At 45.3% G+C, this 14,637-nt stretch overlaps 1 protein-coding gene across 1 annotated transcript; it reads left to right on the top strand.

The window, feature by feature from the left end:
- The first annotated feature begins 334 nt into the window (after positions 1-334).
- LOC144761399 (olfactory receptor 5AP2-like) lies at positions 335-1,270 on the top strand. The gene has a single exon (XM_078646794.1). The coding sequence runs from the start codon at positions 335-337 to the stop codon at positions 1,268-1,270; it is 936 nt and encodes a 311-aa protein (XP_078502920.1).
- Positions 1,271-14,637: the final 13,367 nt, after the last annotated feature.

The raw sequence follows: 14,637 nt of genomic DNA, 5'->3' as shown, positions 1-14,637 counted from the left end.
ATGTGAATAGCTGATTTAGTCCATTGTGTCTGTCCTGACTGCTTTTAATGTGTTATAACAAAATTAATTTTTAAATCATTACTGTTTCAATAATGGTTGTATTTTAACTTGTGTTAATAATTTTTGATGTAATGATTTTTATCTTTAATGGATGAGGGAACCAAATAAAGATTGTCAGATGCTGATAAAATGATATGTATGTTTTATTACGTCTCTTAATACCTGACAATCATGTGCCATGTCAAGTTTCTAAAATTCTCTTCTTTGATTTTTTTCTCTCACTACACATTTTTATGTTTTTTTTCTTCCATGAAAGGTTCCTAAATCTGAATCGATGCAGACAGGAAACTGGACTTTGATATCAGAATTTATTCTCTTAGGACTTACTGAAGACCCATCACTGCAGCTGCTACTCTTTTTTTTCTTCCTCATGGTTTATGTTGTAACCTTGGTGGGCAACGTAGGGATCATGACATTGATCAGTGTGACACCCCATCTTCACACCCCGATGTACTTCATGCTCTGGAATCTGTCCTTTATAGATGTCAGTGGAGCATCAATTACTGTCCCAATCATGTTGATCAACTTTATCTCCACGAAAAAAGCAATTTCAATTCCAGGATGTGCAACACAGATGTTTTTAATATTTACAGTTGGAAGCACAGAAGTTTTCCTGCTCCCGGTCATGGCTTATGATCGATACCTAGCCATTTGTAATCCATTGCTGTACCCAGTCATCATGAACAACAAAGTCTGCGTTCTCTTCATTGTTTTTATATATTCATTGGCCATCCTCAATGCCCTCATACAAACCACGTTCACTTTCATGCAACCTTTCTGTAATTCCAATAAGATCTCACATTTCTTCTGTGATATCCCACCAATCTTAAAGCTGTCCTGTTCCAGCACCATCATCAATGAGATGGTGCTGGTCTTAGTGGCTGGAGTCCTTATAATATTAGCCTTTGTCATGGTTCTCATTTCATATCTACACATTGTGTTGACGGTCCTGAAGATACGCTCCTCGGAGGGGAGATGGAAGGCCTTCTCCACCTGCTCATCCCACTCCGTCTGTGTGACTCTGCTCTATGTGACTCTTATTTTCATGTACGCCAAGCCTGCCTCCCAGACCTCCACCACCAAGGACAGGGTGGCCTCAGTCTTCTACGCAGTCATGATACCCATGTTGAACCCGCTCATCTACAGCCTAAGAAACCAGGAAGTCAAACGGGCTTTGAAAAGAGTCACAGGAAAAAATGAGACTGTATGACTGCAATGATAGGACTTTTTACTGACAGACCAAAATTCATTCCCAGAAGAAATGACGTGGAAGTGGATGAAAGGTCTGTGTCTGAAGGTTAAATTTGGCAGTCCAAATTCCAAATTTGTTTTCTGTTCGAATTTGACAAAAATCATCGACACATACAAAATTCATAACATATTAGATACAATTGAATTAAATTTTAAGTTACAACTGACAAAATCATCAGCATGTAGTATCAAGTTCAAAGCAGCTGGAGCAGTAAAATATCAGTATTCAAGACAACAGTAACCTACTAGTAATATTTAAGTTTTATCCTACAGGCAATAAAAGCCACCTTTGCTATTACAGACACTAGGGTCTAAGCAGGGGCTATGGTCCTCTAACGCATCAGTCATGCAGATATGATGAATTTGGACACTGCAAACAACACAACCGAGTTTGTAGCATTTTTCTATATTCTCAGCTATCAGTCAGCCCAAAGCCCAACACTATGCAATATACTAAGATCTCCATCTAAAATATGTACTACAAAAAAATAAACAAATGCTCCTCCGATTCATCTGTAGAACAGCAGACCCTTCAGAGATCTGACTTGCCAGTCAACAGGGATTATAGTGATGTGAAAGTGGGCAGTGGAAGAACACCATAAGGGACATGGAGGAAAAGGGGACGTGCCCAAGGCGGGTTTGCATAATACAGGATGTACATGAATTCTAATACATTTTTTTGTGTAAGAAAGGCTTTGGTCCTGCTACCTGTAGAGTCAGTGGACTCTCTGAAAGATGCATTGTGTACCAGCCACGGCCCGTGCAGGTAAGAGCGGTGGGACCGGGTGGAGGGGATTTCGACTGACAACGACGTTGGGAAAATTAAAAAAAGAATTAATTCTCCCTCATCATCTGTTGAAATCCCCCCCACCCGTCCTCACCAGCCCACTGCTCTTACCTGCATGGGCCACGGCTGCCGTGTATGCCCTCGTGACAGAATCTTTGACATTGCTGTTGATGGCTTAGAAGACACTCCATAGCCTATCCAACCCCAAACTCTTAAAGTCTGTTTAATGTACACCAGACAGGGTATTATTAGTGAATCTTTTAAGGCTATGATCGCACTTAGGACTTCTCTGTACAGCTTTAAATCCTCTGTGGACCATACCCGAACCCAGTGCATTACAATTAACAATCTCCATAATGCACTTAAGGGCAAGGTCCAATTTAAATGGCAGAAGTGGAGACCCATGCCCAGGCAGGCAGAAGTCCTTTTAAAGATATGTTTACCCACACCAAGAAGTGAACAGTTGTAGTAACCCTACAACTCAGTGCCATACAAAGCAGCGATCTTGACCTGGGCACTATAGATCTGAATCACAGGGGAGATAAGGTACGATTGTGATCTGTGATTGATTAGTGATTTACTCTTTTGACTCACCTTTTGATTCCATAATAATTGAATTCAGATTCTGTCTTTAGTGGAGCACCACCTAAACCATTAGTACAACCCAATCTCTTCTTTTATTTTAATTGTTTTCAATACTTTTTATTGCGGGATAGCTATATCAGTATATTTCAGATAACCATAGTGTTGCATTACAGTTTTAGCAGACAATGCTCAGACTAGTACACATTTCAACAAATATCTAATTTTGATAGTTGCGTTCATTCAAGTACTCGCTGTGCGCTCTGAAGCTAATAACATACAAGGTTGTGTATATTTTTTATTTCGTTACAACCAAACTAAATTTACATTTCGCTGTTAGGCATGTACATCTACAACCATCTCAAAAACGTAAGGGCATGGCAGAACAAAGCATCAATTAACTGGGCAATCTGAAGTATATCAGTTGATATTGTATGGACTAGAGTTCTAGCAGTTTATTTTGACGACCATGTGTTAACTCATATAGCAAGTGCATATTGTGTTGGGTGACTGATGGTCGGTTAGGTCCCCCTCCATTTTATGACTTACTAATGGAGTCTGATCTATCAGAGGCTCACTCTGTGGACTGAAATTGCACATGTCTTGTAGCACACCCTGATTGTGGCTCCCCTTGACCAGTGTGGTGCTCTTTTGATTTGATGTAGGTGTGGTTAAGGCAGCGTTATCATCTCCAATTCTCGCAGACCCGTAGTTTATTCTAAGTATCTCCAGTACCCCCTCCAGTATTGCCAGAGCCGAGTGCCAGTTCCATGCCACAGCCCGGGCAACCAGCAGAGTATGCCATATTGATTTACGTCAGTCTATCTGGTGTCATATATGTGCGGGGCAGATAGATGAATTGTATGACCATGAAACAGGCATTGCTAGCTACATCCCTTACCTGTGCAAATACTCTCTTCCATTCAATATCCGTGAGTGGCGTTGGCAAGTCTATTGACCACCTATCCTTGACCTGCGTGACATTTCCTTTCTGACCAGCCTTGAGCGCTCAGTATAGAATTGATATTAAGCCCCTAGGATTGCGATTAATGTATATGATTCTACTGGTTTCTCTGGAAAAGTGTTCCTTATCTCCAGTAAGGTGCGTGGAATATTTGCGTATTGCAAATATTGGCCTCCCTAAATGTGAGGAAGGTTTCATTGCAATAGAAATCGCCCACAGAAATGCATCCCCACTCTGACCATTTTGACAGTCCATGATCTCCTGGATCTGGCAATAGCCACGCAACTATTGCGATGGAACTAAACAGTGCAGTGTCATCCAGGTAGGCGGCACTGAAATCTTCCAGCCCAACCAACAGCCTGTTGACCAACCTCTGAAAGGTGGCAGGGGCATTCTTCATCCCACAGGGCATCTCCTGGAACTGGTAGAGTCCATCTGATGTGGAGAATACTGACCTCTCCTTTGCCCCATCGGTCAAGGCGATCTGCCACTAACCAGACGTCAAAATAAACGTGCTGAGGTGCCGTGCAGACCCTAACTGATCTATGAGCTCATCAGCTCTGGGGATGGAGTGCACGTCAGTCTTCTTGACTGAATTGATACCTCAGTAGTCCACACAGAACCAAAGTTTTCGGGAGGCACCAGGTGCTGCAACTTTTGGTACCAGGACCACGGGGCTGGACCAAGGGCTGCTAGAGGACTCAATTAACCCTAAAGCAAACATTTTGGAGACCTCCTTCTTAATGTCTGCCCTGACCCAGTCAGTCACTCTGTAAGCCTTGGGCTTAACAGGGGGACTGTCCCCCGTGTCTACGTCATGGATGCACCAATCAGTGACACTGGGCACCAGGGAGAACAGATCACTGAATTGCCCCAACAGTTGGCGACAATCGCTCTGCTGCTCAGGGGTCAGTGTGGTGGAGAGGACCACACCCTCCGCTGACCCATCTTGTTCCTCTACACACAGCCAGTCAGGCAGAGGCTCACTCTCCTCTTCCATTCCAGCATCTGTGGCCAGAAGCGTGCCCACTACAGACCTCTCAAAGTGGGGCTTCAGGCAGTTAACATGCAGGACCCACAAGGGGTTCCTGGGAGACCGCAAGTCCACCATGTAGGTAACAGGACTCTTGCGCTCTACCACCTCAAAGGGGCCGGTCCACTTATCCTGGAGTGCACAGGGTTCCACTGGGGCCATGACCCAAACCTTTTGACCAGGCTGAATCTCAATCTGAGTGGCATTCTGATCGTGCCAGAGTTTCATCTCTTCCTGGCTGGCTTCAGATGTGCCTCAGCAAGTTCTCTAAAATGCCAAGTCTGGTTCCTAAAGGCCAGCATGTAACTAAACACATCCTGGGGAGGTTTCCTGGGAGATAGATTCCAGCATTCCTTGACCAGACTCAGAGGTCTTCTTACCGGGTGACCATAGAGCAGTTCAAAGGGACTGCACCCTAAGGACTTCTGTGGCACCTCACTGTAAGAAAACAGCAGCATGGCAAGAAGACCTTCCACTTATGCCTCATGGGCTCCTCTAGGCCCATAATCCTGCCCTTAAGGGTCTGGTTGAATCCCTCAACTAGCCCATTACCTTGGCGGTGGTAAGGAGTCGTAAACTTGTAAGTTACCCCACACTCCTCCCACAGGGACTTCATAGATTTGGAAATAAAATGAGTGCCCCTATGAGGCACCACCTCTCTGGGGAACCCCACATGGGAGAAAATCCGCATCAGTACACGTCCCTCCATGGGGGCGGTCACTGTTCTGAGTGCAGAATATACCAACAGAGGTGAACAAAGAGGCAAGAGGGGTACAGAAAGAGGCAGGAGGGGTGCAGAAAGAAGGACGAGAAGTGCAGAAAGAAGCAACAGAGTTGCTAAAAGAGGCTCGGATGGTACAGAATGAAGCAAGAGATGTGCAGAAAGATGCAACAGAGGAACAGAAAGAGGCAAGAGAGGTTCAGAAAGTCAGAAAACGGCCGGGAAGAAAGGTGCAGAAAGAGGGGTGCGGGGTGCACAAAGTGCCCAGAGGGGAACAGAAAGAAGCAAGTGAGGTGCAGAAAAGGGCAACAGAGGTGCAGAAAGACACAAGAGAGGTACAGAAACAAGCAAGAGAAGTGCAGAAAGAGGCAAGAGATTTGCTGAAAGAAGCAACGGGTATAAAAAGAAGCAAGGGAAGTGCAAAAAGAGGCAAGTGAGGTGCAGAAAGAAGCAGGAGCACTGCAGAAAGAGCCGACAGAGGTGCAAAAAGAGGCAAGAGGGGTGCAGAAAGATGTAGGAGAGGTGCACAATGAGGCAAGAGAGGTATAGAAAGAGGCAAGATAGATGAAGAAAGAAGGTAGAAAGTGCAGAAAGAGGCAAGTGAATTGCTGAAACAAGCAACAGAGGTGTATACAGAAGCAAGAGAAGTACAGAATGAGGCAAGTGAAGTGCAAGAAGAAGCAAGAGCAGTGCAGAAAGAACCAACAGCGGTGCAACAAGAGACAACAGTGGTACAGATAAGTGTATGTGTGGTGCAAAAAGAGGCAAGAGAGGTACAGAAAGAGACAGGAAGGGTGCTGAAAGAGCAAGAGAAGTGCAGTACAAAGCAACCGAGTTACAGAAACAGACAAGAGAGGTGCAGAAACAGGCAGGGAAGGTACAGAAAGAGGGAACTAGGGTACTGAAAGATGCATCAGAAGTAGAGAAAGGGGGGAGAAGGGTACAGAAAGAGGCAAGAGGGGTACAGAAAGAAGCAAGTGAGGTACAGAAAGAGGCAACAGAGGCGCAGACACATAAAAAAAGAGGTACAAAAACAAGCAAGAAAAGTGCAGAAAGAGGCAAAACAATTGCTAAGAAAAGCAACAGAGGTGTAGAAAAAAGCAAGATAAGTTCAAAAAGAGGCAAGTGAGGTGCAGAGAACCACGAACAGTGTAGAAAGAACCAACAGATGTGCCAAAAGAGGCAAGAGGGGTGAATAAAAAGGTAGGAGAGGTGCACAAAGAGGCAAGAGAGGTATAGACAGAGGCAAGAGGGTGCAGAAAGAAGGAAGGGAAGTACAGAAAGAGACAAGAAAATTGCTGAAAGAAGCAACAAAGGTGTAAAAAGAAGCAATAGAAGTGCAGAAAAGGCAAGTGAAGTGCAGAAAGAAGCAAGAGCAACACAGAAAGAACCAACAGAGGTGCAGAAAGAGGCAAGAGGGGTGCAGATAAAAGAAGGAAAGGTGCTCAAAGAGGCAAGAGAGGTCCAGAAAGAGGCATGAGGGGTGCGGAAAGAAAGAAGAAAAGTGCAGAAAGAAGCAACAGAGGTGCTGAAAGAGGCACAAAGGGGTCCAGAAAGAGCAAGAGAAGTATAGTAAAAAGCAACAGGGGTACAGAAAGAGGCAAGAGAGGTGCAGAAACATTCAGGAAAGGTCCAGAAAGAGGGAACAGGGGTGCTGAAAGAGGCATGAGTGTACAGAAAGGGGGAGAAGGGTGCAAAAAGAGGTAAGAGGGGTGCAGAAAAAAGCAAGCAACAGAAGTGCAGAAAGAGGCAAGACTATTGCTAAAAAGAAGCAACAGAGGTGTAGAAAAAGCAATATAAGTGCAGAAAGAGGCAAGTGAGGTGCAGAAAGACGCAAGAACAGTGCAGAAAGAACCAACAGATGTGCAAAAAGAGACAAGAGGGATGCAGAAAAATGTAGGAGAGGTGCACAAAGAGGCAAGAGAGGTACAGAAAGAGACAAGAGGGGTGCAGAAAAATGTAGGAGAGGTGCAAAAAGAAGCAAGAGAGGTACAGAAAGAGTCAAGAGGGGTGCAGAAAGAAGGAAGGGAAGTGCAGAAAGAGGCAAGAGAATTGCTGAAAGAAGCAACAGAGGTATCAAAAGAAGCAATCGATGTACAGGAAGAGGCAAGTTAGGTGCAGAAAGAAGCAAGAACAGCGCAGAAAGAATTAACAGAGGTGCAGAAAGAGTCAAGAGGGGTGCAGATAAATGAAGGAGAGGTGCACCAAGAAGCAAGAGGGGTACAGAAAGAGTCAGGAGGGGTGCAGAAAGAAAGAAGAGAAGTGCAGAAAGAAGCATGGAAAGTGCAGAATGAAGCAACAGGGGTGCAGCAAGAGGCAATAGAAGTGTAGAAAGGAGCAAGTGATGTGCAGAAAGAGCCAATAGAGGTGCAAAAAGAGGCAAAAAAGGTGCAGAAACAGGCAGGAGAAGTACACAAAGAGGCAAGAGAATTGCTGAAAGAAGCAACAGAGGTGTATACAGACACAAGAGAAGTACAGAATGAGGGAAGTGAGGTGCAGAAAGAAGCTAGAGCCATGCAGGAAGATCCAACAGAGGTGCAAAAAGAGGCAAGAGGGGTGCAGAAAAAGGTAGGAGTGGTGCAAAAAGAGGCAAAAGAGTTACAGAAAGGTTGCTGAAAGAAGAAAGAGAAGTGCAGAAAGAAGCATTAGAGGTGCCGAAAGAGGCGCAAAGGGTGCAGAAAGAGCAAGAGAAGTACAGTACAAAGCAACATATGTAAAAAAGAGGCAAGAGAGGTGCAGAAAAATGTAGGAGAGGTGCAAAAAGAGGCAAGAGAAGTACAGAAAGAGGCAAGAGGGGTGTAGAAAGAAGGAAGGGGAGTGCAGAAAGAGGCAAGAGAATCGCTGAAAGAAGCAACAGAGGTGTGAAAAGAAGCAATTGCTGTACAGAAAGAGGCAAGTTAGGTGCAGAATGAAGCAAGAACAGTGCAGAAAGAATTAACAGAGGGGCATAAAGAGTAAAGAGGGGTGCAGGAAGATGAAGGAGAGGTGCACCAAGAAGCAAGAGGGGTACAGAAAGAGTCAGGAGGGGTGCAGAAAGAAAGATGAGAAGTGCAGAAAGAAGCATGGAAAGTGCAGAATGAAGCAACAGGGGTGCAGCAAGAGGCAATAGAAGTGTGGAAAGGAGCAAGTGATGTGCAGAAAGAGCCAATAGAGGTGCAAAAAGAAGCAAGAGAGGTGCAGAAACAGGCAAGAGAAGTGCACTTAGAGGCAAGAGAATTGCTGAAAGAAGCAACAGAGGTGTATACAGACGCAAGAGAAGTACAGAATGAGGGAAGTGAGGTACAGAAAGAAGCAAGAGCAGTGCAGGAAGATCCAAAAGAGGTGCAAAAAGAGGCAAGAGGGGTGCAGAAAAGGTAGGAGTGGTGCAAAAAGAGGCAAAAGAGTTACAGAAAGGTTGCTGAAAGAAGAAAGAGAAGTGCAGAAAGAAGCATTAGAGGTGCTGAAAGAGGCGCAAAGGGTGCAGAAAGAGCAAGAGAAGTACAGTACAAAGCAGCATATGTACAGAACGAGGCAAGAGAGGTGCAGAAACAGGCAGGAAAGAGGCAGATGGAACAGGGATGCAGAAAGAGGCATGAGAGGTAGAGAAAGGGGGAGAAGGGTACAGAAAGAGGCAAAAGACATACAGAAATACACAAGAGAGGAACAAAAACAAGCAAGAGAAGTACAGAAAGAGACAAGACAATTGTTAAAAAGAAGCAACAGATGTGTAGAAAAAAGCAAGAGAAGTACAGAACGATGTAAGTGAGGTGCAGAAAGAAGCAAGAGCAGTGCAGAAAGAACTAACAGATGTGCAAAAAGAGGTGAGAGGGGTGCAGAAAAAGGTAGGAAAGGTGCAGAAAGAGGCAAGAGAGGTACAGAAAGAGGCAACAGGGGTACAGAAAGAAGAAAGAGAAGTGCAGAGAGAGGCAAGAGAATTGCAGAAAAAAGCGACAAATGTGTAAAAAGAAGCAATAGAAGTACAGGAAGAGGCAAGTGAGGTGCATAAAGAAGCAAGAGCAGCACAGAAAGAACCAACAGAGTTACAGAAAGATGCAAGTGGGTTGCAGAAAAAAGGAAGGGGAGGTGCACAAATACATAAGAGAGGTACAGAGGCAGGAGGGGTGCGGAAAGAAAAAAGAGAAGTGCAGAAAGAAGCAAAAGAAGTGCTGAAAGAGGCGTAAAAGGTACATAAAGAGCAAGAGAAGTACAGAAAAAGCAATAGAGGTAGAGCCAGAGGCAAGAGAGGGGCATAAACAGGCAGGAAACATGCAGAAGGAGGGACCATGGTTGCAGAAAGAGGCAAGAGAGGTGCAGGAAGAGAAAGGAAGAGTGCAGAAAGAGGCAAGAGGGATGCAGAAAGAAGCAAGTGAGGCACAGAAAGAGATCAGAGTGCTGCAAAAAGACACAGGAGAGGTATAGATAAAGGCAATAGGAGTGCAGAAAGAAGCAACAGCGATGCAGAAATAGGCAAGAGGAGTGCAGAAAGAGGCAAGAGGGTTGCAGAAAGAGGCAAGATAAGTGCAGAAAGAAGCAATAGAGTTGTCAAAAGAGGCAAGAGAGGCACAGGAACAGGCACGAAGGGTTCAGAAAGAGGGAACAGGGAGGAAGAAAGAGGAAAGAGGGATATAGAAATTTGCAAGAGAGGTGCAGAAACAAGCAAGAGCAGTGCAGAAACAAGCAAGAGAAGTGCCGAAAGAAGCAGGAGAGGGGAGAAATAGGGAAGAGGGGTACAGAAAGAGGCATGAGGGATGCAGACATTTGGAAAAGAGGTGCAGAAAGAAGCAAGAGCAGTGCAGAAAGAATCAACAGAGGTGCAAAAAAGGCAAGAGGGGTGTAGAAATAGATAGGGAGGTGCAGAAAGAGGCAAGAGGGGTACAGACAGAAGCGGGAAGGGTGCAGAAAGAAGGAAGAGAAATGCAGAAAGAAGCAAAAGAGGTGTTGAAAGCGGCACGAAGTGTGCAGAAAGAGGAAAGATAAGTGCAGAAAGATGGAAAAGGCGTGCAGAATGAGGCAACAGAGGTGCAGAAAGAGGGAAGAGAGGTACAGAAAGTATGCAAGAGGGGTGCTGAAAGACGCAAGTGAGGTGCAGAAAGAGGCAAGAAAGGTGCAGAAAGACACAAGAGGGGTGCAGAAACAAACAAGAAAACTGCAGAAAGAGGTAAGTGAGGTGCAGAAAGAGGCAAGAGAGGTGCAAAAAATGGCAAAAGAACTGCAGGAAGACGCAACATGGGTGCAGTAAGGGGCAAGACTGTTACTAAAAGAGGGAAGAGAAGTGCAGAAAGAAGCAAAAGAAGTGCGGAAAGAGGAATATAACTGCAGAAAAAGGGAAAAGAGGTGCAGAAAGAAGAAGGAGAGGTGCACAAAGAGGTAGAGGGGTACAGAAAGAGGCAAGAAAGAGGGGTTCAGAAAGAAGCAACAGAGGTGCTGAACGAGGCAAGAAAGGTGCAGAAACTGGCAGGAAAGAAAGAAGCAAGAGGGGTACAGAAAGAGGCAAGAGGGGTGCAGATATAAGCAAGAGAAGTGAAGAAAGAAGCAACAGATGTGCTGGAAGAGGGATGCAGAAAGAGGCAAGAGAAGTGCAGAAAGAAGCAAGAGAGTTGCAGAAAGAGGCAAGAGAGGTGCAGAAACAAGCAGGAAATGTGCAGAAAGAGGGAACAGGGGGACAGAAAGAGTCAAGAGGGATATATAAATCTGCAAAAGAGGTGAATATAGAAGCAATAGCAGTGCAGAACGAAACAACAGAGGTGCAGAAAGAGGTAAGAGGGTTGCAGAAAGATGTAGCAGAGGTGCTCGAAGAGGCGGATGGTTACAGAAAGAGACAAGCGGGGTGCAGAAAGAAGCAAGAGAAGTGAAGAAAGAAGCAACAGAGGTGCTGAAAGAGATAAGAAGGGTGCAGAAAAAATCAAGATATGTGCCAAAAGAAAGAACAGAGTTGCAGAAAGAGGCAAGAGAAGTGCAGAAAGAGGCAGGAAAGGTAAAGAAAGTGGGAACATGGGTAAAGAAAGAGTCAAGAGAGGTACCGAAACAGGCAGGAAAGGTGCAGAAAGCGGGAACCTGGGTACAGAAAGAGTCAAGAGAGGTGCAGAAACAGGCAGGAAATGTGCAGAAAGAGGGAACAAGGGTAAAGAAAGAGTCAAGAGGGATATATAAATTTGCAAAAGAGGTGCATATAGAGGCAACAGCAGTGCAGAAAGAAACAACAGAGGTGCAGAAAGAGTCAAGAGGGGTGCAGAAAGAGGTAAGAGAGTTGCACAAAGAGGCAGAAGGATTCAGAAAGAGGCAAGAGGGTGCAGAAAGATGCAAGAGGGTACAGAAAGAAGGAAGAGAAGTGAGGAAAGAAGCAACAGAGGTGCTGCAAGAGACACGAAGGGTGCAAAAGAAGGCAAGAGAGATACAGAAAGAAGCAAGTGTGGAGTAGAACGAGGACAGAGAGGTGCAGAAAGAAGAGAGCGAGGTTCAGAAAGAGGGAAGAAAAGAGCAGAAAGTGGCAATTGAGATGCAGAAAGAGGCAAGAGAGGTATAGAAAAAGTTAAGTATAGAAAGAGGCTAGAGAAGTACAGGAAGAGGGACTTGAGAGGTAGAAAGAGGCAAGAGAGGTCCAGAAACAGACTTGAAAAGTTCAGAAAGGGGCAATAAATGTGCAGAAAGAGGCAAGTGAGGTGAAGAAAAAGGCAAGAGAGGTACAGAAAGAGGCAAGGGAACTGCAGAAACAGGCAAGAGAAATGTACAAAGAGGTAAGAGAGGAGCAAGAGAAGTACAGGAGGAACAGAAAGAGACAGGAGAAGTACAGAAAGAGGCAAGTGAAGTGCAGAAAGAAGACAGTGAGGTGCAGAAAGAGGAAGAAATGTGCAGAAAGAAACAATATAAATGCAGAAAGAGGGGTTTGAGCACACTTGGAACCAGTTAAATACCAACATTTTGCAATAAGTAACACATGACCGGTCCAGCTTTGCAAATATACTTCCAACATGCTGTAATACATGATGCTGCATTTTTGGGAACAATTGAGCCGTTTGAACTAGAAACAATGCTTTTTTGTTTAAATCTGCAGATTAGGCAGCAGATGATGGAATATTTGGCAAATCCGGAAAATGTTTAATTATGTGAAAATTGGTGCAGCCGCACAATCACATAATCCCAGTGGCCCTGCTCATACATCTGACTATGTACAGAAGTGCTCCTCAGTGGTTCCTTCTTTTTTGTCTCATTGAGTTTATAGTTTAGCTTCAATAGAAATGAGGAAGACTAAACCTGAGGTTACAACTCCACAACACAGACTACAATACCACATAAATCTTCTCCAAAACATATAATGTCACTAAACATAATTCCTGTACACTAAATACCACATACTGTCTACTCTAGTCCAAAAAACATGGGTAACAACTTTTTACGTTCACAACCCCATAGCTTTAACTCTCGCAAATGCGAAACCTATTATATTACAAATGCTTCTTTAACTGGTAGTCGTGTTTGCAGAGTGGTGCAGAAAGGGGTGTGGGCCTCTGACCAGCGATCTGGAACTCTGCTGCATAGGACGTACAGGAGGTACCAGTAGGGCTTCTTGGCCTCCAAAGTCCCTCCGAAGTAAAGTGAACTTCATCCCCCAACCAGTACTTTGCCAGAAGGCACATTTGCACAGTGGTGAAGACAGGGGGGGTGTGGCCTCCTAAGACCTCTTAGCAATCCCACTGTATGGGACTTAGTGGAGGAAATAGGAGAGGTAGTTGGCCCCCAAGGACACAGCAGGATTGAAAATTGTCATAGCAGGCTAAAGCCTCCGTTCCCCACAACTCGCTAAAACACTCACTGGCAGGCTCTAGGATGGTATTTGAAGTCCCCTTCGCTGCTGGGGGGCGTTAGAAGCAAAATAGCCTACATGAGACCTCCAGTAAGCCCCAGGTAGTGAGATTGCTGGTAGGTGGTCACAGCCTCACTGGCCATGCCCCCTGTGTCCACCACTCAGCAAACGCACCTACTGCATGCTCTTGGTTGGGGGATGAAGTTCCCTTTCCTCCTGAGAGTCCCTGGGGGCCAACTAGTCCTCTTGTTACCTCTTGTTACCTCTAGTAAGCCCCAACTAGTAAGCCCCATACAGCTAGTTTGATGATAGTGGTCTGAGGCCACGCCCCTTTTACACCACTCTCTTTATGCGCCTCCTGGCCCAATACTGCTCGGGGGATGAAGTCCACTTGTGTCCTGAGGTCCTCAGGATACAAGAGGACCTCATCACCCAGGGGACCCAGGGACATTGCAGGAGCTGGCCCCGGGAGGACCATGTGTTAACTCATATAGCAAGTGCATATTGTGTTGGGTGACTGATGGTGGGTTAGGCCCCCCTCCATTTTATGACTCACTAATGGAGTCTGATCTATCAAAGGCTCACTCTGTGGACTGAAATTGCACATGTCTTGACCAGTGTGGTGCTCTTTTGATTTCGCAGACCCGTAGTTTATTCTAAGTATCTCCACTACCCCCTCCAGTATTGCCAGAGCCGAGTGCCAGTTCCATGCCACAGCACGGGCAACCTGCAGAGTATGCCATATTGATTTATGTAAGTCTATCTGGTGTCATATATGTGCGGGGCAGATAGATGAATTGTATGAACATGAAACAGGCATTGCTAGCTACATCCCTTACCTGTGCAAATACTCTCTTCCATTCAATATCCATGAGTGGCGTTGGCAAGTTTATTGACCACCTATCCTTGACCTGTGTGACATTTCCTTTCTGACCAGCCTTGAGCGCTCAGTATAGAAGTGATATTAAGGCCCTAGGATTGCCATTAATGTATATGATTCTACTGGATTCTCTGGAAAAGTGTTCCTTATCTCCAGTAAGGTGCGTGGAATATTTGCGTATTGCAAATATTGGCCTCCCTAAATGTGAGGAAGGTTTTATTACAATAGAAATCGCCCACAGAAATGTATCCCCACTCTGACCATTTTGAAAGTCCATGATTTCCTGGATCTGGCAATAGCCACGCAACTATTGCGATGGAACTAAACAGTGCAGTGTCATCCAGGTAGGCGGCACTGAAATCTTCCAGCCCAACCAACAGCCTGTTGACCAACCTCTGAAAGGTGGCAGGGGCATTCTTCATCCCACAGGGCATCACCCGGAACTGGTAGAGTCCATCTGATATGGAGAATACTGACCTCTCCTTTGCCCCATCAGTCAAGGCGATCTGCCACGAACCAGACGTCAAAATAAACGTGCTGAGGTGCCGTGCAGACCCTAACTGATCTATGAGCTCATCA

The sequence above is a fragment of the Lissotriton helveticus genome, chromosome 1_1 (assembly GCF_964261635.1).
Source record: "Lissotriton helveticus chromosome 1_1, aLisHel1.1, whole genome shotgun sequence".
In the NCBI taxonomy this organism is placed as follows: Eukaryota; Metazoa; Chordata; class Amphibia; order Caudata; family Salamandridae; genus Lissotriton; species Lissotriton helveticus.
The sequence above is the reverse complement of the archived record's forward strand: the minus strand, read 5'-3'. Positions and strand labels throughout refer to the sequence as shown.